Here is a 24,041-nt window from a genome sequence, read left to right on the forward strand (position 1 = left end):
TTTCACACAAGTTAATGATGCATGGATGACAGTAAAAGCATAAATGCATAATCAAATTCATAAATAATTAAAGCATAACTTGGCATACAACATAGCATAATTGACATAACTTAAATTGAAACATGAACTGAACTTGACTTGACATGAACTTGATCTGAAACTTGACTTATCATGAACTTGTTCTGAAACTTGACTTAACATGAAAAATATATACTCCACAGTTGTTGTGGCCCCATGTATTTTACACAAACTTGACTTAACATGAAAAATACATACTCCACAGTTGTTGTGGCCCCATGTATTCTACGTGTAAATACATACTCCACAGTTGTTGTGACCTCATGTATTCTACGTGTAAATACATACTCCACAGTTGTTGTGACCCCATGTATTCTACACAAACTTGACTTAACATGAAAAATACATACTCCACAGTTGTTGTGGCCCCATGTATTCTACGTGTAAATACATACTCCACAGTTGTTGTGACCTCATGTATTCTACGGAAACTTATTCTTTAACTGCTTAAATACATACTCTACAGTTGTTGTGGCCCCATGTATTCTACGTGTCACAATTGCTGTGTCTCACGTAGTGTATGCGCTACAATTGCTGTGACCCCATACATAAGTAATCAAGATGAAACGTGACTGGAATACGAAATGACTGAAGCCCTGACGTAATATAATGTGACTTGAACATAACTTGAAATACATGACTAACTTGAGATAGAAACATTTCGTAACATGGCATAACATATAATAGACAACATATTTAATATGACATACTTGCAACAGTGAATATTACATGACTTGACATACATGTAATAGATGGCATACTTAGCATGACGTACTTGTAAGGTACAGTAATACATGACAGAATATATTATGTAACAGATAAAAAATTGATAACATAATAAATTCTGTATAATAGACAATTACGTGATAACTTGACATGGCATGACATATATGATAACACACATACATACACTATAATTCCTTTACTTAACACACATACACAGTAGACTGCTAGTAAGTTAAAAACTAACTTACATCGATCTCCGCGTTTCTTATAAAATTTCAAGTGCGATCACGAGGAACTGTAATTAGTGATTCTAAAAGTTAGAACTAAATCACTAATAATTTGGAATATGAAAAATACTAACTTAAAAAGTAAAATTTTCATTTTACTCTCTACATGTGGGAAAATGACCGTTTTACCCATAACTTAAGGATTTTCCATACTAACTCCAAACATTTTCAAAATTTACATTTCTCATGTAAATTTTGTCCTAAACTTAAATATCAACTCAGAAAAATTTAAAACAAAACACAACTATGGAAAACACACTATGGCCGAAACATCCATAGGCCATTTCCCTTGATTTTTGTTGCAATTCCTTCCAACTTCAAAACTCATGCTTAAATCAAAATTTTGCAATAAACATCTTCCAATCCTAAGTTCAAAACCATACTTAAAACATCCATTTAGAAAAAGCTAATAATCAACACCAAACTTTTTTATAAAAAGATCCAAGCACTTGAATCACAAGTTTTGACTTTAAATCAAAACATCTCCAAGAATTTCAAAAATCAAATCTTACTTCTAACATATTCATAATATCATCCTAACATCAACCATGCTTTAAATCATCAAACTAAAGTCACCAAAATCACAAAATAACATTTGGAGTTTTTGGTTTTACACTTAGTCCAAAAACAGAAACTTTTTCCTCAACTAGTTTTGATAAATCTCTTGATCTATGACTTATAAATATATGATCTTCAAACCAAACCATCACATGGTTTAAAAAGATGTCCTAAAATATATATAAGCTTCTAATTCAAGATCACATGGTTAGAAATTAACCAAAACATAAATTTAGCTAGGAATATCCACACTTTGGCTTATCTAAATATCTCTTTGCATAAAATTTCATATCTTTGAAACTAACATCAAATATTTTCAAAATAATAATATAACATGTATATAAGATGCTTAGGATCCTCCAATAAAATTATTAAAGTCATTGGAATAGATTTAGACCACCAAAGAGTTAAACTTTCTCAAAACAGAAACTGTTTTTCTTCTTCCAGTTTCTAAGTTTCTAAATCTAAGAAAATCTTTCATCAAAACCTTTAATCATGCAAAAATCCTCAACCAATAGTCACATATATATGTTAACAATACTCCATAAAAATTTCGGACCAATATCTATCCATTAGCTTGGTCAAAAACTCCAAACTATAACATATTCTCTAGTTTATCTCCCAGAATGACCTTTCTATAGTTTATATAATATTTTACTGACCAAATGATCTTCAAATGGGGCAAATAATATATCCATGTAAACTAGACTCAAAAAGGAACAACTTATATGAATGAGACTTTATGATAAAATACTTACAAAAACTTATAAATGGGCGTGCAAAAGAACTCCTAAAAGCTGTCCGAGAGAGAGTGTTTGATATTCTTTTAATGGAAAGTATAAATGGAAATAATTTCGTGGGAAGAGGTGGCTGGAGATACTTATGAATGAGATATGGAAGAGATGAGGCTGGAGTTGAGAGTTGAGTGTAGTTTTCTCCTACCCAAAATATCTATAAAAGATTATCTCATAATATTCTATCCAATAGTATATACAAAAAATCAACTTAAGATATTTTTATCTAATAATATCTATAAAAATCAATTCAAAATATTTTTACCCAATAATATTCATGAAAATTACCTCAAGATATTTCTTTTTATCCAATAATATCTACAGTTTTGAACAGACGTTTTATCCGAAAATATGAAAAAATGTTATTGCGCCATAAGACTTTAAATAACCCTCCAAGTCTAATGGCACAAACTATAATACATTTTGACACTTCTAACTATCTCCAATAATCAAAAACACACTTCTGATACCATAGTAAATAATAACACTAACTATGTAGTTAGACAAAAACCTATACGATTAATGGATTCGTGAAAACTTATGGGGTTTTCACGAGGTTCCTAAAGTTAATAGAAATTTCACAATTGAATTTCTAGCGAGCTGTTACACCACACACCGATGTGTGGCATTTTTCTTTAATTTTTTTTCTACTCAGTAAAGCACACGTTTTACCTCAAGTCTCCAATGCTTGAGATATTGGCTACCACTCTCAAACCATTTTCAGTGGACATGTGACTTAATTTATGCACATATATATCTCAAAAGACGTAAGGATTGAGTCTAGTTTTCGTATGGTATTCACCCACCCAGTTGGATGTCAAAAGTTAAAAGCTAAACTTTGGATGGCAAATGCGGTCTTCCATTGTGTCTAGTAATTTCAGTTTGAATATGTTGAGGCCATGCATGATGATTATTCATGGAAGTAGATTTATAGCATCTACACATCAGTTGGAACTTTCAGGTTGTTAGCTTTTATTTGAAGTATGCATCTACTTGTGGTGGGCAAGATAGCAAGTTAGTAACTATTCTTGGGACTTGTCATTGGGGTAGTCTGTCGTTTGAATGATTTTGTGAAACTCTTTGACAGAGAGAGGGGTGGGGAGAGAGATTCAGCGGAGAGAGGGGGGAGAGTAGAGGGATTCTTCAAAAGAGGGAGGGCCTGTGAGGAAGATTCTTCAGTACGGGAAGGGAGGGAGAGGGATTCGGCAGAGGAAGAGAGAGTAGAGGGAACATGGAGGAGGGAGATTCTCATAGACCTTTTGTGAATTGGACCGGATTTGCCAAATAATAAGTGTATGGTGTGTGATCTCAGACCGGCCTAGGAATAGAATTACTGTATTCAAATATGTAACAGTTTCCTCGATCCCATGGTCATGTATCATGAGTTACGGCTACCATCCGATGAGGATGATCAAGTCATGTCGACAATGTTGACTTGAGTAATACAAAAATTGGTGAGTCTCGATTTGAATGATCATTATGTTGAATGAAAGGAACAAGTGGAGTTCCTGTAGACTGATTGAATTAATCGAGATTCAAAAGTTGAGATTTCTCCTTAATTATGAGTGAATAGGAGCCTCACATGAGTACTTCATCTGAACTCCTTGAGAATGATAAATATATATATATATAGCACTCACGATCCATAGCTTGGATCTGGAGAACTAACACTAGTTGGTTTTTTATTCCTCAGCTAACAGTAGTTTTTATTTATTTTTTATTTAGTACAAGATAATTACACTGCTTGTTATAATTAGTACGTTGAAAATTGAGAAATATTTTTCTTATCATAAATTCCGACATCCTTAATTATACTTTCTATGTAACATGTTGGTTTTTTATTCCTCAGCTAACAGTAGTTTTTATTTATTTTTTATTTAGTACAAGATAATTACACTGCTTGTTATAATTAGTACGTTGAAAATTGAGAAATATTTTTCTTATCATAAATTCCGACATCCTTAATTATACTTTCTATGTAACATGTTTTAAGTGGTCGCTAATATTTAAGTAATTAATATATATATATATATATAACCATCTAAAATGTGCTACATCAACAAACATGAGAGATTTAAGATCTAGAACAAGTGAAATGGTATTTGCAATCTTTTTTTTTTTTTTTTTTTATATATTGGGAGATATGGGGAGGGGGATTGAACCCAGGACCTCTCTTATGAAGGTTGTGTCTCATGTCATCTGAACCACGTACTCTTGGCATGATATTTGTAATCTTGAGTATGTAAACGTTGCGTAATTATTTTAAAAAAAGTAAATAAATAATAGACCCACACGAAAAAGAATTAATTTTTTAATAATGAATTCAAATTTTTTTTAAATGATAATACTTACACATTTCACAATTATATATAATATTACGTACTATCATTATTGTTGAAAATATCCGTCCAAGTGAAATATAAGGCAGCTAGCAATCATCCAGCCCAATCTCTTAGGAAAAAATCATCCAGCCCATGACCAGGCTGGCCTAAGCCAGCCCATGGAGTTGGCCACACCCCTTGCAGGCTCCACTCTTTTCAGGCTTTGCTGGGCTAGTCGTTGAATCTGTATCATATTTCGGTTGATTTGTTTATACCCTGTGGGCCAGTGGAGGCGACAATATTCAAAATCAAACTGGGTACGTTGCTTGCATGTTTGAATACATATATAATAATCTATTCCCCGTTAGTCTTTCTTCAGCCATATTCATGAATCATGAGCCTTTGAATGAGCCAGGCTTCAGCCACGTTGTGCGCGGCCTGGTCCAACTGCAGCATGCGTGTATTTGTTCGACTCCAAGAGCAGCACGCAATTAAAGGACTGGAGAATGGTCCGAACCAAGCAAGTTTTTCTCTTTTTTAAATTTCTTTTGCAAAAGCCCTACGCAACTTCACAGCTCTATATATACCCATTGATGCCAGCTCTCTTCTATAAATATAATATCCCATATCCAAAACCAGAATTCTCATCATCTCGCATAGAGAAACTTTTACAGATCAAGCGGACACGTACATTTTTAGAGGGAACACAGCAAAATGGGAAGCCGCATGAATATGATCATCGGGTGCTTGATCGTTGTGGTGGCTTTAGTGCTAAATGGTGCAAGTGCTGCAACAGTAACATCGACAGGAGACTATAAGGTTGGAGACAGCCTTGGGTGGGATGTTCCCCCAAACACCTCCTATTACTCCGACTGGGCTAGCACCCAGACTTTCTTCCTTGGTGACAAATTCTGTAAGCATTATTCCTCATTGCCTTTTATTTCTGTCCTTGCATAGACCATGCATGTCATGTCTTATATCCAGTTTGGAAAATGATTTCATGCGCAGACTCAATATTTTGTGCAAACCTTATTTTTTTCAAGTGGATATCCCTTTTTTTTTTCGAAGAATTTGCTCGATCGAGACTTGCATAATTACTAACGTACGCAGTTTTGATCAAACCTGCATGAAACTTTTCCTTCAACTTGATCATTACTGGTTAGTGTTTTTTAATAAGATTAGGCTTTAAAAATCATTTATTGGATTTTTTTCCTCAAAATATGAACAGTTTTCAACTGGACGGGGACGCACAATTTGGCGGGAGTATCAAAGGCTGATTATGATAACTGCACCAAGGTATCGAGTTACATTGGCAGCCCAGTCACCTTCACTCCTCCATCAGCCGGTTCTTACTACTTCATCTGCACCGTGAATGACCACTGCGAACGAGGTCAAAAGCTGGCTCTCACCATTTCAACCCCAAACTTCACCACCGTCAGTGAATCCCCGGCAGAACCGCCCATCTCCTCCGCTTCATCGCTCACCGTTGGTGCCTTATTTGCTGTGCTCTCCACCGCAGCCATCTCTTTCCAGACTTACATGATCTAAATGTTCTCCAAACTATAGCTGGCCGGCTGCAGATATATATATTCTTCATCATATATACGATCGAATAAATGATGTATTCTATTTCCCGATAATTTACGTTAATAAATTAAACAATTCTTTATAGTGTATATCTTTATATATATATATATATATACTAGGTAAAAGCAACGTGCAATGCACGTTTGCTTAATTTATATTTAATTTTTTTGTTAAGAATTAATTTTTTATTAATAAAGATGTAATATTTTTAGTTAATTAAATAACTAACGATATAATGTTTATATAATTAATAAATAATTACACGTTGTGATATATTATAAAAGAAAAACATTAATAGAATCTATAGTATGGTCCTATAAATAAACATTGTCCATAGTTTTATGAAAGTTGTTTGAGATAATTTTAATTCTATGATGACAATCCAACATTTTCCTCATCTTGCACTGTTTCAATAGAGAGGACATTAAAATATCTATATTTTTTCTCTTTCAGTTTCTCTAGATCTACATAAACTTGAATCTTCCAATTTTTTTTTTATAATTTTACCGCAACGCTTTTAACATATGGTCAATATTCCTACAAATAAATATTGAATAGCAGATTAATCTTTCATATATTCAACGTATAAAGTAAGAAGATAACAAAATATGAATAAACTATAATTTAACTATTGATTAAAAGAAAAACCCAACAAATCATAAACCTGAGAATTTCAAATTTTTTAAGTTTAGCTTCTAGAGAACCAAACGCAACATTATGATTTTCTTTTTGTCATAGCTATAATAATACATCAACGAAACCAACCAATGTTTATGAAATCAATCCTAAACTCTTCGTTGAATAAAAACATTTTCCTCTGAAATAGTAATCCAAGATAAACTAAGTAATTTGTAAACAGAATGAACCTATCTCATATGAGAACAAATTGTTTCCCTAATGTTTATATATAAAAAGTGGCTATGAAACAGATTTTTGTTGTTTTAACAGAAGTTTGTTGTTTTACCGTTAGTTTCAGTGTTCCCGTTAAAGTTAACTCCGTTTATTAAATCTGTCTAAATTCATTTCCAAATTTTTAATGATTAGTTTGAAAGCATATGTGTTTGAATGATGTCTGGAAAGAAAATGAGATGAGATGAGATTGGATAAGATATGTTTCCAAACATCCTTTAGGTGCTATTTGAATAGTGAGTTAAGATTAAATGAGTTGAAATAAAAATTGAAAGTTAAATAAAATATTGTTAAAATATTATTTTTTTAATATTATTATTATTTTAGAATTTGAAAAAATTAAATTATTTATTATATTTTATGTAAAAATTTGATAAAGTTATAATTATGAGATAAAATATTTTTACTAAAGATGCTTAAGGATATTTATTGGTTCTTTTTCTTGTACAGCGACGTTAGCCCACATGGCTCACTTTGTATTCTTTTTATTTTTATTTTTTTAAGCAAGTATTCATTTAATATAAAGAAACATAAGGTACTTGTTTCTTTATATTCTACTTTTTATTCATAAATTTATTGTTTTAAACAATAAAAAATAATCTGATAATTAATGAAAAACATTTGATCAACTTATACCAGATAAATGGGATAATAGTATACAATTTAACTTGCTTTAAATAAAAATTATTTTTATAAAATAATTTATAAAATTAATATCATTTTACAAAAATATCTTCAATATAAAAATATTGCTTAAAAATATACACGTGCATCATTACTCTGCTGAAAAAGTATTGAAATATTGCATCCAAGCCATCCATCCACACAGGTATTGAAGAGTGTCTTACAGGCAGTGCGAGAGACGAAACCGTTGAAAAGCTTATAAACACATCCTCCTTTTTCGCTCTTCGACCAACCGATGGACATGTTGCTAATAATAACATAATAAATGAATTCAATAAACGGAATTAACTTTTAACGGAAGTAGTCAAATTAACAGTAAAACAATAAATTTCTGTTAAAACAATAAAAATCTGTTACATAGCCATTTTTTATATATAGAAGATATATAAAGTGGCTACTTAACAAAATTTTGTTGGTTTAACGATTTTGTTGTTTTGCCGTTAAAATTAATATCGTTAGTTGCATAAATAAATTAAAGTGACTTTCTCTCTCTCATTATAAGTTTTTATTTTTTAATTTCTCTTCCCAATCACTTATAAATAAATTTATAGTTATCAAAGTTCATGCAACATGCATCGATCCTGGAACCCATGCATTAATGATTATCTATTTATGAGATATATTAGATATATATACCTCATAAATATCATCTATAACATATAAATAAATATATATATATATATATATATATATAAATTACATAAATATATATTCTATATTCTATTATATATATATATGATATTTTATATACATTATAATTTATATATAAATTTATATATGTGATTTAAAATTTCTATTCATTCCTTTTATAAACAAAGAGAAATATAAAATAATTAAGTTTAAATTTATTTACCAACTACATTTATGAATTCAATTATTTTAATAAAAAATTATATATTTATCGATTTAAATTCATTATGAAACATTAAAATCAAATAATAATATCTTATAAAAACTTTAGTATTTTATTTCTTTATAAAAATTATATCACTTTTTAAAAATAATCGCTTTATTAAACTAAGAAAACGTGTTCTGCATATTGCTTTATTGTTAATAGTTTGTCTTCTGCACTACACAGTTTTGGTTCAAGTTTTTTTTTTCACATATTTGTTGTTTCTAGCCGTACCCAGGAGCATATGCAGTAGTAAATAATAAAATTTTAATTCTAAATGCTTTAAAACTAATTTAAGTTTATCTTACTATTTGATGTTATAAATTATATTTTTTTTCTAAAAGCATTATATTATTAATTAAAAAAATTTTCTTAATAAAAATAATATTAATTCTTAAAAATAATATTTCTATACACTGGGCGAACGTCACTTACAGATGCTTAGCCATAAAAGTTATTGCCCATAACAATGAAGCATTGAGCCTTATCTCTGCTCGTGTGTTACTGGTAAGATCGAAGTTATAATATGATATAAAGCAGCAGATGAATGATGAAGAGACTCATCCGTCGAATCATTTGAAAGCAAAAATATATCATTGTTTCGACAGACAAAAATGGATAATCAATCCAAAAGCACTGTAAGGAGCATGAGCTAGTTCAGGTACTTTCAGTTTGAGAAAGGGAGAGACTCTCCAGGAGATGCTTGGAACGTTCTCTTAGTAGTTGCCAATCTGATTGCTCCAGTGACCTTTCAAGCTGGGGTCAACCCTTCTGAGGGAGTTTGGCAAGATAAAAAAGATGGACACAAAGCAGGGAGAGTTAGCCATTTATGCATATGAAAAACAAGCCTATTTTATTTTCTTGATTTCCAACTCTTTGGCATTTTCAGCTTCAATATTGGTCATAATGTCCCTAACATACAGATTCCCTTTTCATCTTGAAGTGTTGGTTGTCACGGCTTCAATGATTGTAACATATGGGTCTGCTGTATTCGCTGTCACGCCCAAGGAATCGGTGAGGTTTCACTATATTCTGATCGCAGCTGCTGTGCCTTTTGCAATGAGGTTTTGTATTTGAATCTTTATCAAGTACTTTATAAAGAAATCATCTGCAGTTGAGGACTCACGGCCGGTTTGTTGATGATGCCTAGAATTCTGATGAAGTTTTTTTAGTGTTGAATGAGCATTGCTACACATAAGCCTACACGTCACACACCACATATTATTTTAATAATTTTTTCAAATTTTTTTTGAGTTTATTCTTCTTAAAGTAATTAAATTTTTTAACTCATTATCTATATATTAAACATTTGATAAAAAAATTAAAAAAAGTATAGTGTGTGGTGTGTAGGCTTATGCATGTTTAGAATTTTTCTTCTAAATATAGTACTCTTCTATTTCTTCTCAAGCTCAAGCATTTATTTCTCTAGTAGCGCTTCTGTTCCCTCACAAATTAAAACTTTCATCTTCGAGCATCTTTATGCTCGAAGTTATAATATGATATAAAGCAGCAGATGAATGATGAAGAGACTCATCCGCCGAATCATTTGAAAGCAAAAATATATCATTGCTTCAACAGAAAAAAATGGATAATCAATCCAAAAGCACTGTAAGGAGCATGAGCTTGTTTAGGTACTTCCAATTTGAGGAAGGGAGAGACTCTCCAGGAGATGCTCGAAACGTTCTCTTAGTAGTTGCCACTCTAATTGCTCCAGTGACCTTTCAAGCTGGGGTCAACCCTTCTGGGGGAGTTTGGCAAGATAACAAAGATGGACACAAACCAGGGAGAGCTAGCCATTTATGCATCTGAAAAACAAGCCTATTATATTTTCTTGATTTTCAACTCTTTGGCATTTTCAGCTTTAATCTTGGTCATAATGTCCCTAACATACAGATTCCCTTTTCATCTTGAAGTGTTGGTTGTCACGGCTTCAATGATTGTAACATATGGGTCTACTATATTCGTTGTCACGCCCAAGGAATCGGTGAGGTTTCGCTATATTCTGATGCAGCTGCTGTGCCTTTTGCAATGAGGTTTTGTATTCGAATCTTTATCAAGTACTTTATAAAGAAATCATCTGCAGTTGAGGACTCATGGCCGGTTTGTTGATGATGCCCGAAATTCTGATGAAGCTTTTTTAGCGTTGAATGAGCATTGCTGCACATAAGCCTACACATCACACACCACATATTATTTTTTTAATTTTTTTCAATTTTTTTTTGAGTTTATTCTTCTTAAAGTAATTAAATTTTTTAACTCATTATCTATATATTAAACATTTGATAAAAAAAATTTTAAAAAAATTAAAAAAAAGGATGGAGTGTGGTGTGTAGGCTTATGCATGTTTAGAATTTTTCTTCTAAATATAGTACTTTTCTATTTCTTCTCAAGCTCAAGCATTTATTTCTCTAGTAGCCGCTTCTGTTCCCTCACAAAAACTTTCATCTTTATGCTTGATCAGTTAAGTTTTCATTTATCCAAGCTTTAGTCATAAGTTTCCATGTTATAAATACAAAATTAATTCCATGTGCAGAGATTTCGGCGGCCACAAATTAAAGCCCGAAGTTTGCTAAATGTAATGACCAATTAGTTGCTTAGGAATCTGATCGATAGAGGAGTAAAATGCAGAAGAACCATCATAGCCTAAATTTGCTAAGCCATCAGTAAATTTATTGTCTTCTTGCTCTATATGTGTCCACCCTCATCATAATGATCTTCCTCCATATCCCTCTACCCCTTTGATCACTTCCATTAATCCACCCTATAAACTTCAAATTAATCAGACTCCTCGCGCTCACACTCATCTGTTAGGGATCGGATTTTCGGATCATGTTAATACATTGGAAGAACAAGGATAAATATGTTTGAAAAAAGAACATGAAGATTTTCACATCAAAACTACGTTACAAGGGGCTTGTATATATATATATTAAACAGTTTAGAAGTTCTCGACTTAGGTAGAGGATTAATTATTTGTTGTAGTGATTTGAGAAGACCAAGTAGATCATGATGATTTACTTCCTAACATATCTACCAAGATTATTTTCAGAGAAATGAATATCGAAGAAGAGGAATCTCAACCAAAAGTCTCGAGAAATGAAATTAAAAGTAAAGCTGGCTCGAACATATTCCTTTCTTTCTTTTGTTTTTTTGTTTCACATTTCCTCTCGCTTAAAAGCTTCTCTCTCTCGTCAATTTAATTTGTAACAAAGTGCTGAGAATTACATAAAAGAGTCAAACATAAGGGATTCGGGGAAGAAATTCAGACACATTAACATCTTTTGGTCTCCGAGTGATAAACCATGTGAGTGATGCATATCTATCCCCAGTAAGAACTTCCCTGCACCTTTTGGTCTAACAATTGATATTCCAATGTAGATAACAGAAGCAGAAGTATATTACTGGCGACTTTAAAATTGGTTGGGAAGCACTTCAGACCCATTGTTGCCCCCGCTGAATGCCCATTGCCCCCGCTGTCTCCCAATGATAAACCAATGAGTGATGCATATGCTTCATCTTCTAGATATCTTGATTGCCTCAATAGTCCAACCAAAACCTCCTTGCTTTCCATGTCATCTTTTTCTTCGCAGAGCTTAAAGAAGGCAGACACATTGACAGGCTTTGGCCTCCAACTCTTTGATCGCGCAACCTTAAAAGCTTCTTTCAAGTAGGATAAAGCCTCCGAAATCCTCTTCTCTGCCATGTGCCTCTCAACAAGAATCTCCCATGTACTTGAATTTGGCTTTCCTCCGACTTCGATCATATGGTTGAAGAAACTCAGCTTTATCCAAACTTCCTTCCCTAACATACCAAGCCATGAGAAGATTTCCAATTCTAGGGTCAAAAGATGATTTCACCTGTAACCATTCCTCGAAAATTTTTTCTGCCCTTTTGATATCACCTAGCCTAACAAGAGACGATATTATAACATGGTATCCCAAATTTGGAATAATTGGAAAACTTGCTTTGTAAACCTTCCACACAAGATAAGCCTCTTCTTTGTTACCAACATTACCATAAAGACTTATGAGATAATGATAAGGTATCCAATTCCGGCCTTTTATCCTACTCTCCACCTGCTTCAAGAAATCTTCAGCTTTATCAAACTGCCCCGTCTTAATGTACATTGTAGCCATTGTGCTGAATGTACTCCAGTTGGGATTAATGGTTCTGTCCAGTTTCATCTGTTCAAATACTTCTTCCATCTTTTCTGCAGATCCTTGTGATCCACGAGAAGATAGCCAAATACCATAGGAATATATATCTAGCGGTATGCTTTTCTCTACCATTTCTGAAACCATCGACTCAACTTTATCATACTCCTTGAGGTTCATATAGAGAGTCATCATCACATTGAAAGGAAGTGAATGTGTGATATAATCTTTACTTCTCATTTTGTCAAGTAAAGATTCTGCCTCTTCTCTCATTGTAGCCCTCACATACACATTGAGAAGAGCTCCGTAGATCCTCCTGTCCTTCAAAGAATCTGGCAGCTTCACGAAATAATCTTCAGCACCAGAAACTCCGTGAACCTTGGCAATACGATCTAACTGAATTGCAGCATCACTAGTAGATATATATATCATGGATGTATGGCTTTGTCTCGAAGATGCACTGTGTCAATTAATTACTAATTTCTAGCGCGCGCTAGCTAATTAGCCTATATCTTGAATCTTCAGTTCGTGGAAGTTAATGTAGCAATATTATTGGAGTTAACGTATATAATCGACTCAATATCCTTTCAAATTCTGAATATCCTACTCATAATATTTTCACTTTCGTGGACTTGAATGAGTCCACGAGTGTTTTATAATAAACAATAAATGAACCATTTTGATCGTGAGGCACGTCAAGATCTTGACGTGAGTACTTGAAACCATTATGTGTTTAGAATAACAAATTATATTCATCAACCTAGGGGTGTACAGGAACCGACCAAATCGGCCGTGAGCCGATCAGATCGACGGCCAAAGTACAGAACTGGTCGACGAGTGAGAGGAATTGAAGAAAAACTGACATCTGCAGTTCGGCGCCGGTTTGAATTCTAGGAAAACCGCTAAACCGACCGATCCGGTCTATTTATATATTTTTTTAACTATATGTATAAAAAGGGCGTTGTTTCACTTAAATAAGTGAAACGGTATCGTTTAGGGCATGAATGTTAAAAATATATATAATAGAATGAAAGCCAAACGGCGTCATTTCAAAATGAGTTAATAACCCCCCCCCCCCCACCCACCCCTCTTCTTCTTCTACCCCGCATCATCTTCTTCATTTCTTCCTCTCTGCAACCTCTTTCTTCATCCATGGCAGACAACAACACAAGTCTTCATCATTCTTCCTCAGTTCCTCCTCCTTCACAGAAGACGCCAATGGTAGACCGACCACCACGCCGATGCAAATCGAGACCGATATGATCAGTCTTGTATCACACATTTATTTTTATTTTTTGTCTTTTTATTTTTTCCCTCAAAAAATGTGTGGTATATGGTTGCAGAATAGAAGAGCTCTTAGAATAATTCTCTAATAGATAGAGTTTTCCCATGAATTGAGTTGGAGGAAACCTATTAAAGAAAAATTTTTTAACCACAAAAAGGATTTCACAAATTAACGCGATTTGATGTGATGAGTTAAATTCTAAACCTACTTTTATTGTAAAGTAAATCTAATATATCTTATAAAGTCATGTCAGTTTTAGTTCGTGGATTTACTTTTATGATATCTCTTTGTGCCTATAGCACTTTTTTATATTAATTAATATGGAAATTTTTCTTAATCATTTGACAAATACTTGCATTTGTGGAAGTCCACTTAAAAAAGGGGCATGTCCCTTCATTAAAAAAAATGTGCGCTTGTTATATTGACGAATTTCAATTTTTAGAAATGCTTTGGGATCTGAATTTGGGTCCCTAATCTATGTCTCAAACGCTTCTTTTTTTTGTTTTATTTAATGATTAAGGAATTGTTTTCTTAATAATATTTAAGAATATAAAATAAAATAAAAAATTGCCTTATTCGGTGGGTTCTCTAGTTAAATCCCTTAGGAGATGTAGCAGGACTCTTCAAGTTTTTGAATAGGTTAGAAGAAGCTTTCTCTAATTCAGTCTCGAGGAAAATTCTATACTTCCCTAATTACCAATTTATAATTAATGTATGCCTAATTCTAGCTTCAACTGATTAACTAGCCAAGATATGGGCCTTGAAATAAATATAGAGATAAGAGGCATATTTATTTGAAAGGCATGTTTATTTGAAATATATAGATGTACCAAATATCTGAAGAGTACTCTATATATAAGTTCTATTTATAATTCTAAATAGTATGATCACCAAGCAATATACCCCTTGGAATAATGCCCTCTCCATGGTAATGGTTCCTACGATGGGTAATAGTTAAAGAAGTGTTAAGAGACACAACCCTTTAGTTTAGTTAAAAGGTTCTATCACTTGTTAATGGTTGTACCATTTGCCAACTCTATATTGTCTTATCAATGATTGTACCACTTGCCAACTATATATTGTCTTATCAATGATTGTGCAACTTGACAACCAGTGCCTCATGGTTTATAAATAAGGACCATTTGTGCACAATAAAGGCACTCAATTCCCCTTTGTCCATCATCAACTTGTGGGACAAATACCTTCACAAGAGTGTCACCATATTATCGAATCTTTGCCCAATTTTCATTCATCTTCATTCTTCATAATTTTACAGTGGTACCAAAGCCTGCTCATGATGGAAGAGATATTTTCGCGCATTGAGAAAATGATCAATGAACGAGTGCTTGGTTTGGCAACCACATATGCATATTACAATCATCTTCGGAGACTCTCAATCTAAGTGAAAATTTTTTCCAAATTATGGCGGGAAGACTTGAATATACTGGGTAGGGAAGTACTCTCACCACAAAAGGATTACACAAAACAACCCCACAAACTGACAAGGTTTGATGTGGTTCATCAGATTTTAAAATTACTTTTATTGTAAAGTAAATATAAAAGATCAGGTAAAACCATATTAGTTTATGAAATTATTTTTGTGTAATTCCTTTGTAGATGTAGCGGTACTCAAAATGGTGCATTTTCCATTTCACACGTTGTTTCGGTCATTCGCCAAAGCCACTAACTACCACCAAGAGTTGAAAGTGTTGAGGACACGTCAGAACCTTGGTCACCAACAACCATCTCACTGGAAGATAGCCAAGATACCATTTTTTTCAAAATCTGTGTCATCCCTGCGTGAGGAAGAAGAAGGAGAACAAATCGGTCGAAACGGTGCTGTTTCGACCAATGGGCAGGAAAATTCAAACTATTCTTTGCTAAATGACCTTTTCTTTCGACCAATTAGCTAGCCAAGTCTAGGGAGCTAAGCGTTGCAGTGAACGACATTGTTTCGACCAAGATCCCAAACAACGCCGTTTTGAGAACCTTAAAAGCCACTCGTAAGAGCATTGGCAATGGCCTAGCCATTGCCAAATACAAGTGCAAATTGAAAGTAAATATGAGAAAAACCTCCTACATTGGCCTAGCGAAACTTGAAAAGTTTGACATATCAGCTACAGTAAGTCTTAGGTCATCTTCATGTCTGGCGAGAGACTGTACAAGGACCAAATATTATTTTATCATTTCTCTATCTACCTACTGCTCACTTTCCCTCGATTTTTCTCTTTATCCCCAAAACCATCCATTGAACCATTTCATCTTTTTTCCTTTCTTTCTCCCGAAACTTCCTTCTCTGTCTTCATCCCCTTCTCTCCATTGCCCTTTTCTTCTTCAACCCGCAATCCCTTTTCTTCTTCAACTCATCACTCTTCCCCAACCTGCAAGCGTCCCCTTCTCTCCAATTGTCGCCTTCTCCAGCAGTTCTTGTCGTCTTCGAAACCTACAATGCAAGCCTCTCTTCTCTCCCTCTTCTCTGTGGGCTAGATAGTGTTGCTGTTATCAATCCCTCTTCTCTCCCTCTTCTCCAATTCTAACTTTATCTTCAACAACTTGATTAAATGACCTCCTCTTTTGCATTGCAAGGACAAATAATCATGGACTGAACCGGCTTGCTCTACGAATCAATAGCTTGGTTGTTCAATTTCCTCCACGAATCAGGTTGGCTCTACCTTATACGGCATTTGCCAATCAAAAATATGCCACTACCGTTGTGCGATTTGGGTAAATGCCAATGCTAATTATTTTTTTTATTTTTTTCAAATGAAATGGTATGTTGATATTGTATATTAAATTTGCCACAGATTTTCTGGTATTTCTTTGGGCAAGTATACATCAAGCTTTTCATTCTCTGTTTTGGCATGTTGTTATTGGGTTTGGTGTATTGCATTTTTTTCTCTGAAATGGTATGGTGTATTGCATTTGATTTTGGATATTGATTCTCTACCATATCTATTTTGGCATATTGTTTGTCTATTATTTGTTGATTTTGGCATATTAATGGTCCGTCTGCACCACTTTATTTACTGCCAACTTGATGGTTCAAAACAATAGACATAGGCATCATTCCCCTGCACATTAAGCATTCACAACTCTATTTAGTTATGGATTATCTACAATAGACATAGATATAGGCTCCTTGTAACCAACTCTATTTACTTAAGGATTATCTAGAATAGACATAGGCTTCTTGTACATTAGACATAGGCATCATTCCCCAGCTTAGTTATGATTTTTTTTTTTTTTTTTTGCAATGAAGTATTTCCAACCAAGTCTACCAAAGATATATATATACATAAATAAATAAAAACTCCTAGATCACAAATGTAGTTCTATTACAGCACTCGCCAACCCATGAAAAACAAATAGAAGATACTCTAATGCTAACATGTTTCTGGTAAAACTAGTGCCTCTTATCCAATTTCCCATAAAAGCAACCTATTGAAGAGTGGAAGCCATCTTATCAATGCCAATGTCATATTGCGTTCTTAGTATATTCCTTCATCTTCTCCTTCAAGGTCTTGTGCTCAATCTTCACATCCTTATTTTGACACAACAAAATCAACAAATAAGCCAGATATATAGACTTGTGTTAATTTCAGTCTGGTTTGTGTGAGACACAAAAATAATCTACAGATTTTCACAAGTTTTTGTGTTTTTTGGGGAATGGAGATCTCAAAGTAGCTACATAAACTATCTGGAGATGGCACATACTACTTGTCAGGGTTGTTTCCTAACGTCTTTTTTCTGACCCCTAAAATCCTAATCTTCAAAATGTTAACATGTCTACTTGCATACTTAAAAAAGTGGATCAATTTTTCTTGTATTATGGAACATAAATATGAATAGCACATGAACTAAACCTTTCACATACTGTAAGTCTATAAGAAGGATGGCATTTTCCATTTTATGTTGAGATACTTTATAATTCTCAGCATGCTATAGGATGGCATTTTCACATACTGTAGGATAAAAAAAAAGTACAAAATCGAAAAGAGGGTGCAGGGAAGAATGGACAAACAGAGAAAAAGCCTATTTCATATTCACAAATGTTTTCACGTTGTTGAACTATTGTGGGATTATCTTTCGTTGTCTGAATTTTAAGCATTAGGAATTCTATCATTTTCACTTCTGAGACAATGGGTCTATATTAATAATATAGTGTACACATACTTACTAATTTCTTTTCTTATATCAATTATGCCATGCCACACTTTGCCTGAATGGATGTTTGCTGTTTTCAAACTTTTAAATTGCAAAATAATTCTTGTACTTCCTATTCCTTTACTTTTCATTATTCAATTTTTCTTTGTTTCTGCAATATGATGTTGAGAGACTTTATAATTCTCAACAATATGATGCTAAGAATTTAATATTGGACTTCACTATTGGACAACTTCTCTGACTCCTTGAAAATCTGATATTTTTAAGGATTGACACACATTTTGATGATGAACCCTTCTTCTCCTACAAAGTGGAGAAGGGGGTTGTAATAACACCCCAATGCAACATTCTAATATTATTGTCCAAGAAACCCCTCATGAAGGTGAAAATAGGCATTCTTCAAAAAAAATTCAAAGAGGGGCATCTTTTACTGTTGAAGATGATAACCTCCTCATCTCAACTTGGTTCAACATTAGCATTGATGAAATAAAGGATAGTGATCAAAAGTCAACTCATATGTGGGAAAGAATTATCACATTTTATCATGAATATAAAAAACCTCACATTGTCAACCGTTCTTAGGGCTCTTTGATGAATCGGTGGTCTACAATTCAAAAATGGACAAATACATTTTGTGCATATATAGCACAAGTAGAGTCATTGCACCCGAGTGGTGCAATAGAGCGAGACAATGTATGTACTTTAAAACATTTATTCATTTAATTTGTGATGGACTTACTTATAAACTAATAAATATTTCTTCACCTTTGTATATTGATAAGGCAAATGTGTTGTACAAAGAGATACTACGGTGTAATTTCACAATGGAGTACTGTTGTCTAAGACACCAACCAAAATAGCAACAACACATATCCAACCTTGGTAAGGAGAGATGGTCATCTGAAAAAGTATTTGGTGTTGTTGATGTTGACATAGCCGAGGAGGACATAGAGGTTCTTACTAAGAGACCTCCAGGTCAAAAAGCTGAGAAAGAAAGGGAGAGGAAGCGGAAGTCAATGGAAGTTGACAATGGTGAGATCAAGATTGCCTTAGCTAAAATGAACGAAGATAGAGCGACGACCATGGAAGAGCGTAGAATTGCCAAGTTGAAGGCAGACCTAGAAAGATCAGCAACATTTGAATTAAAGAAAAAGAAGTTCGAGACAAAAATGATGTTGTTAGATCTAGGTGGGTTGAATGCCATGCAGCAAGAATATTTCAACCATATTCAACTCAAAATTTTTGAGGAATTGAGGCCCCAGTCTGGAGGTGCATCTACATCTCTTTCGACACCTTATGAAGGTATCTAACGTCTAATGTTGTTAGTGAAGAATTTTTTTGAAATTTTAGTGGCTGTCCAGCCACATGTGGGCTGGATAAATATGTGGTTGGGTAGCAACGAAATTAATAGACTGGTTAATGGACTGTCTTGGTAATTAGTGGACTGTTTTGGTAATTAGTGGACTGGCTTGATAATTTATGGACTGTTTTGGTAATTATTGGACTGTTTGGTAATTTCTGGACTGTTTTGGGGTACATTATTGGACTGTTTTGGTAATTTGTAGACTGCTAGTTTGTACATTTGTGGACTGTTTTGGCAACACCCAAGTCTGAAAATTATTTGTAGCCATTAAAAATATAGTAAAGGTTGAGATATTTTACAATCATATGCAGGCTTCAACATGGAAAATTCCCTATTGTTCTCTATATATGGAAGAATATTCAATTTGTGGTATTTTTGAGATATTTTTCTAATTTTTTTGACAATTTTCTAATATAGCAGGGATATATTTATTGTGAAAATGTCCACTATTTTTTACAATTTGGTAATATAGCAGGAATATATTTAATGTAAAAACCTGGATATTCCATGAACTAGAAATAAATTCAATGTCAGAGCTTCACTTCAAGTTGAATAACGAATTACAAATTACATGAATTCCAAATTCTAAATTACAAATTAGAAATAGAAATCCAAATTAGATACAGCCATGAATATTCCATAAATGATAGATAAGGTCAGCCTGGAGTTGACTATGAGTACCTCTATCTCTATTTCAATGATGTTGTGCAATGAACTCTAGGAATTCAGATATATTATCGCGTGACATCGACTCATCTGGAATCTCTTCTATTTGTTCATAAATGAATTGCTCAGCCCCGAGATATAGATGCTGCACATCTTCAACGATCATGTTATGTAAGATAATGCATGCATACATAATGTCTTTTAATACTTCAGGACGAAAAAACCTTACAAGTCCACACACAATTGCAAATCTACCTTGGAGTACCTTTCGAATGCATGCTCCACATCTTTCCTTACAGACTCCTACCAAGCAGCAAAGTGTTTTTTCTTATTTCCCTAAGGACATGGAATTGTTTTCACTAATGTTGCACATGAAGGATATATATCATCTGCAAGATAATATCCTATTATATATTCGTGACTATTGATTGTGTAATTGCACGGAGAAGCACGACCTTCGACCAACGCAGCAAAAATAGAAGATCGATTAAGTACGTTGATATCATTATGCGACCCAGGAAAACCAAAAAAAGAATATCATATCCAAAGATCATAAGATGCAACAGCCTCTAAAATAATAGTTGGTTCATTCACGTGACCAAAATACATACATTTCCATGCAGTAGGACAATTCTTCCATTTCCAGGGCATACAATCAATGCTATCCAACATACCTGAGAATCCACGTCTTTGTCCTGCATCTAGTAACCTCACTATATCACTAGTCTTTGGAGATCTCAAATACTAATTGCCAAAAATTAATACAAAGGCCATGCGGTGCTTTCTCCGATTATGATGTACTTGTCCATTAGATCTGCGATGACCCCATATGCTAGCATCCTAATTGCTGCAATCATCTTCTGAAGAGAAGACAATCCAAGCCTCCCACTAGCATCTCTCTTTTAGACAAAATAATCATCATGGGAGACTACTGTAGCATGCATGTGTAAAAAAAGATCACGACTTATTCAAAACCTCCTTCTAAAAAGATGGGGCTGATATATTAGTGTTTCAGCAAAATAATTATTTCAAAGGCGTTGATGACCTTTCAATGAATCACATCTGATGAACCTACGACGTTGAGGAGTACGACAAGGTGTATAAGATGTTCTCTTGGATATCATTGCAATTGCTTGCATCATATCTAACTCATGATCAGAATAATCATCCTCAAAATTTAAAAATGGATCCATAGCAAATTAAGGAAAGAAAAATAGAACAATTGGAGGAAGAAATTTTGGTTTTTGATGAGTGTAGTTAGATGATGGATCTATTTATAGGGTTTGATCCTCAACTATTAGTTACAACTAAAAAATTTGGTAAAAGAAGAATGGTTGACAAAAATTAGTTCATTCAAGAATTATAGATGGTGATTGGTTGGTATAATAAGTTGTTGGCATGTTTGTTGGGTTCAACCACAAATCTAAATGTAAATCTTGAATAGAAGAAATGTTGGTACGTTTGTATATGTACTTGTTGGGTGAATGGTTGGCAAAATATATTTATTGAATAATTAGGTTGAGGGAAAAAATAGTTGAAAAATCATAATTTTATTTTTTAATAAAGTTATTAATTAATATATAAAGTGTATTTGTAAAATATTAAAACATTATCAAATATTATTAAAATAAATAATATTAAATTATTATTTAGAGTTTAAGATAACTAGTTCAATGTGGACTAATCTTGTTAGAAGTCCATATTATAGCCAAAAGACCACATTGGAGTTCCATTTTAGACTTGGCAATGGCTAGGCCATTGTCAATGGTCTAAGAAACAACATGACGTCATTTTGGCCAAACCAAAGGATGTCGTTTCATCTAGAACGGACTCACCTCAAACCGCACGTATACGGGCCTTACTACCAGCCCACTTCGTTGAAGCCTGAGGGCTCATATAGAACTAGACCCAAGCCCAAGTCACCAGCCCACGAGCCAACCCATCATCTGCAGCGGCAAGCCAAGCTGTGAATAGAGAGAAGAAACAAGTTGCTAACCATGCTGTTGACCATTGGCTTTCTTCTTTTAAACCCGATTTGAACTCACTGACTCGATTTTTTGAACCGGTTCGTGCCAATTTTGGTATTTTGGGTCGTTTTAGGTCATTTTAAGACCAACTTGATCCTTTAGAAAGCCATTGTGCTCCAAATTTTGTGCCCAATCATTATAGGGCACTTGTTGGTCGAGATTATCACTAGTAATTCCTTAAAAGGGGTGAAACATCAAAGAAAGTTTGTGAGAATATTCAATCAGGGCATCACTTCTATTATTCTCCTTATTTAAAATATAATAGGAGAATTAAAAGGCTGCCACTTTTGGTTAAATCCAATAATTATTATTATTATTATTAAATTTATAATAATTTTATTTTCTCACAATTAAACTATTGTATTTAATTTATTTACAATAGAATACATTTATTATTTCTACATTTTTTGTTGTTAATTTGTAAGGTTTATTATTTATGGCACTGAAGAAAAGTATTTATCCCTTGGGGATAGAAAAATTGAATGGAAGAAATTTTTGGACTTGAAAAAGGTATATAACTTTTCTTCTAACTCAGGAAAAGACCTTATACACATTGACAACATCAAAACAATCAGAAAATGTAGAAAATGAGCCGAATGGAAATGGAAGCAGCGTATGGAGCAAAGATAAATGGGAATAACACAATGCATGGGCAAAAGTTTTAATTTTGCATTGTAGGAATGATCATATTGCTCCTCTATTTGAAGACTATGAAACTACCAAAAAAATTATGGATGCAATTGAAGTAAAGTATGGTTTACGGTCGAATACTTATATACAGTAATTATTGGACAAGTATAACCAAACTTGCATGAAAGAGAATGATAACATTGGCGATCATATGCGTCGAATGGAATTAAATGCGAAAGAATTATATGATGATGGTCATCCTTTCACTGATAAAATGTAAATTACAGCAATACTGAATAGTCTTCCTTCATCTTGGGATCATATTGTTACTTCTTTAATACATAGTGGAAATAAAATAACAATAACATTGCTTCTAGTACTTTAAGTACTTGAAGGAAAAATGATAAGGAATAGAGATAGAGAATCATCCAATTTGATGATGGCTTAGGACAAACATTCTACACATAACAAGATAAAACCAAAACAATTTAAGAAAAAGAAATGGTTGAAAAAGAAGCAAAACAAACCATTTACTGGGAACTGTTTTAAATTTGGAAAGAATGGGCAATACAAATCACAATATCCTTATAAGAGAAAAACACAAGAAAGCAAGAAAATTTTGATGATAGTATTAGAAGTAATGCTTATGGAATCAGCGTCAGATTCATGGTGAGTTGACTCTGCAGCAATGAGACATATCATTGTAATACCCCATATGATAAAGATAAGGATAAGTGATGTATGGAATCTCAAATTACTTGAGAATGAGAAATTCTTACTCTTTATAAGGTTCTAATGAGACTCCAATTGTATCATTGACTAGTCATTTTGGAGTATAGGTCATGTGGCTTGGACATTCCATTGGAGCATTACAAATAGTATCGGAGCTTATCCCAACTAGAAATGTGGGACTTGA

The 24,041-nt window shown here is 33.4% G+C and overlaps 1 protein-coding gene and 1 pseudogene across 1 annotated transcript; one reads left to right on the plus strand and one right to left on the minus strand.

Annotated features, from left to right (window-relative positions):
- The first annotated feature begins 5,362 nt into the window (after window positions 1–5,362).
- LOC122305759 (umecyanin-like) lies at window positions 5,363–6,440 on the plus strand. The gene is made up of 2 exons (XM_043118313.1): window positions 5,363–5,677; window positions 5,993–6,440. Exons 1-2 carry the CDS (start codon window positions 5,479–5,481, stop codon window positions 6,310–6,312), a joined length of 519 nt encoding a protein of 172 aa, XP_042974247.1. The 5' UTR covers window positions 5,363–5,478; the 3' UTR covers window positions 6,313–6,440.
- A 5,602-nt stretch (window positions 6,441–12,042) lies between these two features.
- On the minus strand, window positions 12,043–13,422 carry LOC122304930 (annotated as a pseudogene).
- Between the last annotated feature and the right edge of the window lie 10,619 nt (window positions 13,423–24,041).

This window comes from Carya illinoinensis, chromosome 3 (genome assembly GCF_018687715.1).
Source record: "Carya illinoinensis cultivar Pawnee chromosome 3, C.illinoinensisPawnee_v1, whole genome shotgun sequence".
NCBI lineage: Eukaryota > Viridiplantae > Streptophyta > Magnoliopsida > Fagales > Juglandaceae > Carya > Carya illinoinensis.